General features: G+C 39.7%; 2 protein-coding genes across 2 annotated transcripts; one reads left to right on the top strand and one right to left on the bottom strand.

The window, feature by feature from the left end:
* Positions 1-1,274: 1,274 nt before the first annotated feature.
* On the bottom strand, positions 1,275-3,081 carry LOC129246038 (putative methyltransferase C9orf114). Its single transcript, XM_054884546.1, has 2 exons — positions 2,258-3,081; positions 1,275-2,182 (listed from the first exon to the last, which is right to left on the bottom strand). The coding sequence occupies exons 1-2, from the start codon at positions 2,958-2,960 to the stop codon at positions 1,380-1,382; spliced, it is 1,506 nt and encodes a 501-aa protein (XP_054740521.1). The 5' UTR covers positions 2,961-3,081; the 3' UTR covers positions 1,275-1,379.
* Positions 3,082-5,620: 2,539 nt separating this feature from the next.
* On the top strand, positions 5,621-9,849 carry LOC129246084 (activating signal cointegrator 1 complex subunit 1). The gene is made up of 6 exons (XM_054884619.1): positions 5,621-5,867; positions 5,926-6,028; positions 6,085-6,224; positions 6,295-6,437; positions 9,162-9,304; positions 9,380-9,849. The coding sequence occupies exons 1-6, from the start codon at positions 5,708-5,710 to the stop codon at positions 9,777-9,779; spliced, it is 1,089 nt and encodes a 362-aa protein (XP_054740594.1). The 5' UTR covers positions 5,621-5,707; the 3' UTR covers positions 9,780-9,849.
* The last annotated feature ends 553 nt before the right edge of the window (positions 9,850-10,402 follow it).

The raw sequence follows: 10,402 nt of genomic DNA on the forward strand, positions 1-10,402 counted from the left end.
GCAGGATCGCGAAGACCTCTGCTTGAAAAACGCTGCTTGTTTCCGGCAGTTTAAAGGAGTCCGAAATGCTGGCTGATTTAGAGTAAACCCTCGTTCCCACTTCAGACCCCATTTCGGATCCGTCAGTGAAAACAGAGGTATCTATATCCGTACCGACTCTCCCCTCTTTCCAATCTTGCCTGCTTGGAAAGATTAACCTAGCACAACCCTCAAAGCACAGTTTGCGGATGGAGAGGTGAGTGCGAATAACAGAGAAGGAAGGGGAGATCTGCTTCAAGATGCTACTATGTTCTACAGGAAGTTGTCTCCAAAGGCCAATCTCCTTCAGCCTAATAGCACTCGGAGCAGCAATGGATTTAACCTGCAGATCCACGGGAAGTAAGTGCAGAATAACGGTAAGCGCAGCAGTGTGACATATTCTATATACAAGCACCAGTGATGCCAACACATGCAGTTCCCTGCACTCTCTCTAATTTAATGGTATTGTAGCCCTTCTGAAGAGCTATCCACCAAACTAGGCAACCGTATGTCAAAATTGGCAGAACCACTAAGTTGTACATTCAAAGTACGACACGTGGCTTGTTTGCATTTTATAGTATTTGCTTTATTTTTTTTTTTTTATGAAACTGAAACTGAAAAATTTTTAATTTTTGTGATTTTCCCCGCAAGCAATTTAATCGGCTGCTCGTAAAACTTGCAAATTGTTACTGGTTTTGCGTTTATGTTTTTTGTCTTATATCTCTTTGAGAGCGAATTCATGGAAATTGAGTTACTGGATAATTTTTACATGAACAGACCTATTATGTCACCAACTATTTAGAATTAGCAGAGTGTGTTGAGACGTTGTTACTATTTCGGCTACAACGTGGCATTACTCTCTCTCCCTCTCTCTCTCAGCTTCACAGTCTGTGCTGGACCATAGATTATCTATAGACCATAGCTTCATCAACAATCCTCCTCCAATTCAGTCTCTTTTGCCTCATTTCTCCAATGCCAAACGTTGCATTACGGCATTTTCAAATCACCAGCGCAACACAACAACGGTACAAATACCACGCTGCCTGGCCCTTTGGACTTAATTCTGTGCGGCCCTAATGTACATATATCATAGGTTTGTGCTTTTTGAGAGTAGACGGCTAGTATAGAGGCTTTCACGATCCACAGTATCAAACATTTTTCGCCCCTGTCCATGAAACTAGCAGTGAGCGGCGCGAAAACTGTATGCAGCTTTAGAGTTAACACTACCACACTTCAAAATAGACAAATTACTTATAAAAAAAATGCAGTAGTTTATATATGTACATATAACATACATATTATAGAAAAGATTATAATTTTATAGCCACTATACTAACTTAACATCATTTTAAAATGATCAACTAATCAAAGCGACTCAAATCACCCAAATCTTTCGACGCTACCGTTGATTTGCTATCATTAGCTGGCACCACTTCAAAGTCGTCATCATTTCCATCCATGTTTAAGCCCTTATTGAATTGCTTCATTATTTTCGACTTTGGTTTTACTTCAATTTCCGTGGCAGTCAAAGATCCATTATGTTTACTCTTTTTCGCCTTTTTCGGTGACATTTTCTCTTCAAACTTTGTCTGTTCCTGCTGAGATGCAACTTCAGCATGCTCGTGTTCGCCAGCATTATCCGAAAATTGACGTTTTTTACTATTTTTATTGCTTTTCATTACATCGGGTCGTATGCCTGTGTAATCACTGCGCGGCAGTTCATATTCGTCAAGTTTTTCCTCTACTTCCGGCACGTTGGGCAGCAATTTTTCCTGCAACGCTGCCAATGCAATTAACAATGCCTCTTCTGTGCGTATTGTGCGCGATCCTTGACGTGGCAACACATTCACATAATGATCAAAAAGTAGCGCTGGATCATCTACATTTAGTTTGTCATCATTTGCCAGCGCAGCTTCGAGGCCCTTGAGCCCACCAAATACAAGAAGAAGATGGTTGAATTTGTATGAACGATTCGGCACCTCATGCACATTGGTACCGCGATCTGATGTGCCAACAGTTAGGTCATAGCCGCCAGAATAAGGTGATTTAGTAAATATTTCTGCCAATGAATGTGCAATGCGCACTGTGTAGCCCCAGTAGATGCCAGTTTCGCGACGCGGTTCATCTGGACTAACTACAGTGCCGCGCAGTTTTTTGCTGTTATCTAGAAAAAAAAAAAAAAAAAAAAAACATTAAATACTACATTGATATAAATGAGGTAAGTAGTCTCCGAGCATACCTCGCACGTTGTCCAGTTTGACTGTTACCCGTACACCCGCTTCGATTGCCTTATTAACCAGCACATCATTCAGTAAACCAGCATTGACATAGGAAAATCCGTCTTTTGCTTTTTTATCACAAATAATACCTTCGCGATAGAGGAAAACATTCTGTTGTCGCAAATGATGTGGCGTATCCAATGGATTCAATAGACCGGAGTATTGTAGATCTTTATGTAGAGGGAAAAAGAACTTGCGGAGATACTGTGGACACTCCAAGTATTGTAGAATACGTGCCAATTGCAGGCAACTTTTCCGCACTGTTACTGCTGTTGAGCCGTCACCATTTGTTGCATCTTCGGCATCGTCTGCATCATAGTTGCGCTGTGTTTCCCGTGCCGTAGCCACGCCTACATCGTCGAACACAATCACTTCATGCACGCGGAAAATACACGCTGCGCGCGCTATCTGACCGGCTACGTATGAACGCAGCTCAGCCGATTGTGCATTCTCGAGTATGGAACCGGGGACGGCAATGCTAATAGTTGAAGGTTGCAACTTAGGCTTTTCCGCAGGTTCTGCTGCATCCAATTCAGATTTTGCATTTTTCTCCAAATCTTTAAGCAATTTCTCTTGCTTGCGTTGCTTTTTCAGAGCTTTTCGCTCCTCATTTATTTTTTTCCATGATTTTGGTGGTTCACTGCCCGGTGGTGCTGGCGCCATGTTAAGGTTATTATACAAACCCTTTTTTATGAAAACAATTAATAAAAAATAGAACAATTTTTAGTGTTTTAACAAATTGGTATTGCACGTGCAGAAAAAAGTCAACTGCTGAGGTGAAAATTCAGTGTATCGTGTTGAATATAAGTTTCGGAAATCAATCGGAACAGCTGATTTCGTCGTTTTTATTTTGATTACACATTTCGTATATTTTCACGTTGGAGAGAATCAATCGAAGGTGGAGACATCACCGTGTAGAGACTACTTAAGGTGGCGCCTTCCGTAAGCCGCTAATTAATATATTGCGATTTTGACAACCGACTGACGTCTTCGCTTGAAGTACACCAAACAAATTAAGAAAATGAAAAGTAATTTCTTGTTTGTAAATATTCTGCAAATGGTTTGGCCATTGTGATTTTTAAATTAAATGAACTTATAAAAATGAAATTAATTCAACATAAACATGTCCCATAAGTTTTTAAATCATGCCTACTTTACTAGCAAAAATCATTCTACATTTTTCAAGCAGCGTTCTGATGTTTTTCATGGTTGATTTATTCCATTTGGTTGCAAACCAACACTGAATTCAAAACTTGCTCTCACAAAAGAAGAAATCGAAAGAAGCAACTGTCAAAAATTGTTTTGTATCCAACTTTCAGATTGAAAATATAATACGAATAAGAACACAAAGCGTGTCGCCAGTATGGGAGACAAAATCCCCACGACAGTCGGTTCTACGTAACCGGAACGCCCGGATTTATATCCGGCCAAGGACTGTCACTTCAGCAGCATTCCTCGTATATGCACGGGGAATGTTTACGCTGCTACAACAACAACAAAATCTCCTCTCTCTCTTCCTCGCCCATTCTTCTCCCAGGAACAAAATGTTTCCCTGTGGAAATGGGCGAATCTATTCAAGATCAGTGGTATTCAAGCAACAACAACATTTTTTAAATCAAAACTGTCAAGAGAAAGGGAATAGGAGAATGTAAGAGAATAAATGAAAAACTTGCCGCCATTCTGATTTACTGGCATTTCTAAATTAAAGGAGAATGGAAAAGAGGAAATCAATTACTCCAATATTCACAAACAAGTAAGTTGTCTTCCTTTTATTTATATATTCACAGCAATGACGTCCCATCGAATTCGGAAGGCGCAATCTTATTTTATCATTCTTGATTCTTCACCATACATATAAAATAAACGGCCATAGTTCCGCTGTATAGTACTCCATAACGTAGCCATTGGTCATCTGTGACCATTGTACAATGGACTTAGCATTCAGGTTTTTTTTTCTTTCTTTCCTTGTTTACTCCATTTGGAAGCATAGGGCCTCGACAAGACTCAATCTTGCGTTGGTTTCGTTAATCTACATATTTTGCTTTCTGGCAGGTTAGGTAATTAGCCTGCCACTACCAGGGTTACTCTCTCAATTTAATTAAAATATACTTGCAAAAAAAGTATCAAAGCAATTGCAATAACGGAAAATTTGCACCTTTCAGGGAAATATGATTACAGTAGGTTCTGTTTTTATGCGGTAGATACGTTCCGCAAGAAACAGCATAAAAAAAAACAGCATAAAAAAAGTTACTAGTTCTATAGTAAAACTATAGATACGTTTCAAATGCTAAAACCGCATAAATCTGAAATAATGTAATAAAATCGCATAAAAAAGGGCACTAGTCCCATATTATAACTATAGATACGTTCCATAGACCGCGTGAATCTGAAATAATGAAATAAAATCGCATAAACAAAATATTGTATTTTTGAAAATTATATCTTTATTTAAGAAACGTCAGAATCGAAAAATAAATTTAAGTCAGAAATAGAATCAGACAATACCCACATGTTGCGCGTTCGTTTAGGATTTGGCGTAAAATCACTTTCGTCACTTGAGGAAATGTACACGTCTGATCTAGATGGTTATGCAGGCGGTTCCATACTTGTAGGGTTAGCATTTCTGATGTAATCTGTGATGAGTTTTTGCTTAGCTGGTTTAGAATCTTGTTTATATGTACAATTCCCGATAGGTCGACATGCATTTTGTAATTAAAAAAAAAACCGCACTATTTCAAAACCGCATAAAAAAAAGCCGCATAAAAACAGAACCTACTGTATATTTTAACTTCCTACACGAATTTCTGCCTTCCCCTAAAAACGTAATACCTCTTTGCTCTTGTTAGTTTTGAATAGCAACAAGCAAGGCGAATTTATTAATAATAAATCCACCTTGGCAACAAGATTTCACATACATTTTAGAGCGAATACTGCAGAGGTGACCGTTCTAGGTGGGTTACAAGGTGGATTTAATAAGGTGACAGCATTCACCCAGCTGAATTTTTCGCCGTAGGTATGGCTTACGTCAAAATGATATGCTTTGTTTGTATGTATTGGTATGTTTACATTCATACATTACATTTGCTTGCTGATTTTGACATGATGCTTGCACCAAACGCAACAACAAATACATGTAGGGTTTTACTTATATGTGTTTGCTGTCACCTGTAATAAATTCGCCTTGGTGGGTTATAAATCCGGACTGTTTCCACAAACTATTCGCGCAAATTTCCCAAATATTTAGGTACAAACCTCACAAAAAGTCATTGCATGTTGAAATAATTGGTACAAATTATTTAGTGGAAACAAATTTTATTGATACAATTAGTTGGTACAAAAACACACCTAATAATTTGCCGTTTGAATACAATTTTTTATATGATTTATTTTCACTACAAACTACTGCGATTATGAGCCGTGAAATATTAGCGCCACCTCTGCAACGCTTGGACAACAACCGTTGCTATCGCATTAATCTAATTCACGAAGATTTCGGTAATCAACTAGCGGCCATGCAGCGCCAACGGCAACCAGAGTCAAAAAAATCGGAAAATACTTACACGGAGCAGGGTAAGCAATGAATATCAACATCAACCTTCGTTCTGCTAATTATTAATTGGTTTTCCAGACTTGTATAACGAGGACGATGATGATGAACAGGAGGAGGGGGCCGATTTCATTCTGGAAGAACTGCCAAATAGCTACTACAAATTGACTCTGCATGTGGCACAGTACGGATTCACATTTCATTGGACCCTGAGTTTAATGCAGTTTTGCTTTGTTGCAGGAGTTTTTATGGCGGATTGATCGGTTTCAAAGGCACCACAAAACGACGCATTGAATCGGAAACACAAACAGATATTTATGTGCCACGCAGCAGAGATGGTGGTGGGGGGCAGAAAAAGGCTGAAGATGTTTCTATAAAAGGTGAGTTCTGCCACAATGTAATATTGAATCAGAAAGGAATTTGTGAAAAATGTATTTAAAAACGTTTCAGGCAAAACACGCAGCAGCGTTATGGCAGCACGTAGAAAAATAAATTTGCTATTGGTTTCACTGCGTAAACGTATGAGACCGACGCACTTCACCTGTGTGGCGTTAAATTACGGCGAAGTAAAGGAGAAATACAGTGATTTCAAGGTGATTAGTTTAGATTCTGTCAAAAAAATATCGGGAATTGCTCATTTAAGGGGTTAGGTGGGTTTCAGAGGTTGAAAAAAAGAAGATTTTGACTATTTTTTTTTAGTATATAAAATCATATATTTTATTTAAGCAATTCACTGTATCTAAGATACATATTTAAACAGTATTTTGTGAAATTTTTATTTAAAAATTTCGAAAACTCAGCCGTTGGTACCTCATCTTCCTTGACGTCTCAAAAAAAAAAGCTCTTGCCGTGGACAGCATAGCTCATTATTGGTTCATCTAAAATCAGAAAACCAAACGGATTTCGTTAGTACATGGGTAAATCTCGTTGTTGTACGATGGAAAAAAAATCAAAATTTGAATTTATGACAGGCTTTGAACCAAAAAAAACACATTTTTTAGTGAAATTTTCGACATACATTGGCTAAAAAAAAATTGTTGTAATTAACAAAAAAAAATCCTTCGTTCAATAACTAGATAATGTTATTTCAAAGATTTGTACAAAATTTGAATTAAATCGCTTCATAACTTTTCGAGATATCGTGTCCACCGACTTAAAAAATGGAGTTTTGAGATAAACACGTATACGAGCGAAGCGCTCAACTGACGTGGCCTAATGGGCGGAACTTCTGAAGGGTCTATCTCTTAGAATTTTACTCGGACTGACTTAAAATTTTAGGAGAGTATTTTAAACATACTGTACTATTTAATGAGACAAAAAAATAAAATTCGATTTTTTGAAATTTTCAAACCTACCTAACCCCTTAAAAAGCGCGCGTTACACATACAAATATGTCTAAATTTTTTGTTTTTTGCTGGAATGTTGATACAACTTTCCTCTACAGTGTCGCAGAGTTTGAGTGTGATCTGCCAATTGGCTTGTTTTTGGCATTTAATTACTTTTATATCAGTCAACCGCAGGTGGGCTCTGCGATTTTCACTAGGGGGAAAAATATCGAACAAAGAATTTGTCTTAAATTTTATGTTTTGGACGGTATTTCGTGTGCCGAATCGTAGAAAATGTTGCAGAAAGCCTATGGCGAGTGTGCTTTCTCAGGGGTCTACAAGTGGCATAAGGCTTTTGCAGAGGGCCGAGAAGTCGTGGAAGATTTGCCCCGATCTGGTCGCCCATCAACGTCTTTAACGGATGAAAACGTCGACAAAGTCAAGGAAATGGTGCTGGAAAACCATCATTTAAGTTTGGGGGAAGTAGCTCGTGACTTTAGCGTGTCCCACCAATCAATTCGCAACATTTTACACCATCAATTGGGCATGAGACGCGTGGCTGTTGGACTCGTTACAAGAGAGTTGGATTTATGTCACAATTTTCAAAAATCATCGGAAGAAGGTGGCTGAAGACCTCAAGCAAGTCTGTGAACTTGGACCCAACGTTTATACAGCGCATCATAACAGGTGATGAGACGTGGGTATATAGGGTTTGATTGAAGAGTAATGAGCCTTCCCGCGCGGAGCGTCTGCCAAGCGATCAACCGAATCGGCTGGTGGGGGAAAGTGATCGTTGGACCTTCCCCTTCCACTAGAAACCGGTCCCAGTTCGCTGGCAACAGCGGTGCAGTCAACATCGCTCCGCGCGTGAAAGCTGTTTTAAAAGTGTGTTACGATTTTGCAGTGGCGAAAATGCAGCTGATCATTTTTTTAGACTCTCGAGACATCGTCCACAAGGATTTTGCGCCTCCAGGAAGCACTGTAAACGGGGCATTTTACAAAGAAGTGCTCCTTCGGCTGAAAAACCGCGTTGCCCGGGTTCGGCCCGACCTCGTCAACAATTGGACCCTTCATCACGACAATGCGCTGGCGCACACCGCCTTCCTCTGCACCTCTGCATTGGCCAAGATGGGGGTTCCGGTGCTTCCCCAACCTCTCTACAGCCCCGACCTGTCCCCTCCGGACTTCTTCTTGTTCCCGCGCCTGAAAAGAAAGTTGAAGGGGCGGCGTTTCGACTCCATCGAGGCGATCCAAAAAACTGTGACAGCCGAATTGAAATACTGCTTAAAAAAATAAGGCTCATTACTTTTCAATCCATCCCTGTATGAGTTTGACATGCAAACCAGTCAACAGGCGGCTGAATGGCGCTATCCACATGAGCCAAAACTCGAAAAGCCGCGTCAAAGTCGGTTATAAGCGAAAGTCATGCTACTCGTTTTCTTTGATTATGATGGGGTTGTGCACTTGGAATTCGTTCCAAGTGGTTCTAACATACGGTAAATAAAGAATATTTTGTGGAAGCTATGACGCTTGAGAGAAAATGTGCGTAGGAAACGGCCCAATTGGTGGAAAGAAAACGCACCGTCTCACAAGGCTCATATTGTGAACACTTTTTTGAGCAAAAACTCGGCAAATATTATCGAACAACCATCGTATTCACCGGATTTAGACACCTGTACCTGTTTCCTTTTCCCAAAACTTTAATATCCACTCCGCGAACGCCGCTTTGAGTCGACAGAGGTCATTAAGAACAATTCGCTGAAGGAGCTGAAGAAGATCGCTTCAAAGTCGTTTAAAAGGTGCTTAGATGACTGGACTAATCGTTGGAAAATGTGTATTGCTTCGAATGGAGCCTGTTGCCTGCAAAATACGTAATTTTATGATTAAACAATTATTTTGCGCGTTATTGAACAATTCCCAGTACTTTTTTGACAGAATGTATATCGCTTTTATGTACATATATCTCAATTACGAGTATATTGCCCCCTATAGGCACAAATACTGGCTTTGAATTTGCCAGGTATTGATGAAAATCTTTTCCAAGCTGACGAATGCATACATTTAACGCTGTGCGTCTGTGTGCTACTGGATGAAGCAGAACGTGCTAAAGCGGTTGAAGTCCTGCAAAGTTGCAAGTGAGCGTGGGGTTTGGAAAATAAGTATTTTTTTTTTTCATTTGTAGATTTATTTAATGTATTTCCTCCTTGCAGAGCTTTCCTTGCCGATCTACATACGCCATTTCAAGTGCAGGTGCGCGGTCTGGAGATCATGAATGACGATCCGAGTGCTGTGCGTGTACTGTATGCTTGCATTGAAGCGCCAGAATTACAAAAGTTTGCCAATTCGGCCATGCAGCCATTTTTGCGTAGTGGTTTGGGTGTCGACGATCACGAACGCGATGCGGTGAAGCTGCATATGACTGTGATGAACAATCGGTACCGTAAGCAGATTGATGACAAAGCGGCGGGAGCATTCGACGCACGCGAAATATTAAAACGATTTGGTGATTACGATTTTGGTAAAGTTGAATGTAGTGAAGTGCATTTGTGTGCGTTGCATTCATCGGAAAAGGGAGCATTTTATAAAGTCACAGGAAGCTTAAAATTTTAAAATGACGTTTATGGATTTGAGAAGTGTGCATATATACGGCAAATAAGCGACACGTTAAATGCGTATGCAAAGTAATGCAAAGTATTTATTATATCTAATACTTTCCAACAAAACTATAATTTCGTAATTTTACTAAAACTTGAATATGATTGTATTGAATGATTGAATGCATCGACCAGATCCTTGTCAAGACTAATTAGAAATGATCTCCAAATGAAAGCCTTCCGTCACTCAACTAGTCATCTTTTGACAACGCGCTTGAAGAAAATTAGAGTCGACGGATGCAATCAGCTTCTTCGGTGGCACGCGGTCACGGGCCATGAAAATATTCTTATCACAGATGAGAAAACTTTCACTATTGAAGAAGTTTTCAACAAGCAAAACGACGAAATCTATGCTAAATCAACTAAAGACGCAAAAAATCTAGTTCGAAGGTGGCCACCATCCAGCCCCCATAATGGTTTGGAGGGGAATGTCTCGTAAAGGCGTTACATCGCTATATTTCTGCGAAAAAAAGGTTAAGATCGTGGCCAAAGTGTACCAGGGGGATGTTTGAAAAGGCGTGGTGAAGCAGTTGCGCCGTACTCTCTTCAATGGAGAGCACTGGATCTTCTAGTAAGATT

The sequence above is a fragment of the Anastrepha obliqua genome, chromosome 4, assembly GCF_027943255.1.
Source record: "Anastrepha obliqua isolate idAnaObli1 chromosome 4, idAnaObli1_1.0, whole genome shotgun sequence".
Lineage (NCBI taxonomy): Eukaryota > Metazoa > Arthropoda > Insecta > Diptera > Tephritidae > Anastrepha > Anastrepha obliqua.

What these genes read in the sequence shown, in the direction of transcription:
- LOC129246038 (XM_054884546.1), bottom strand. Translation starts at nt 2,960, where the DNA reads ATGGCGCCAGCACCACCGGGCAGTGAACCACCAAAATCATGGAAAAAA. An exon ending in CAAACTGGACAACGTGCGAG is followed by an intron (nt 2,183 to 2,257) that starts GTATGCTCGGAG and finishes TTTTTTTTCTAG; the next exon opens with ATAACAGCAAAAAACTGCGC.
- LOC129246084 (XM_054884619.1), top strand. Translation starts at nt 5,708, where the DNA reads ATGAGCCGTGAAATATTAGCGCCACCTCTGCAACGCTTGGACAACAAC. An exon ending in AAATACTTACACGGAGCAGG is followed by an intron (nt 5,868 to 5,925) that starts GTAAGCAATGAA and finishes TTGGTTTTCCAG; the next exon opens with ACTTGTATAACGAGGACGAT. An exon ending in GAAGTCCTGCAAAGTTGCAA is followed by an intron (nt 9,305 to 9,379) that starts GTGAGCGTGGGG and finishes TCCTCCTTGCAG; the next exon opens with AGCTTTCCTTGCCGATCTAC.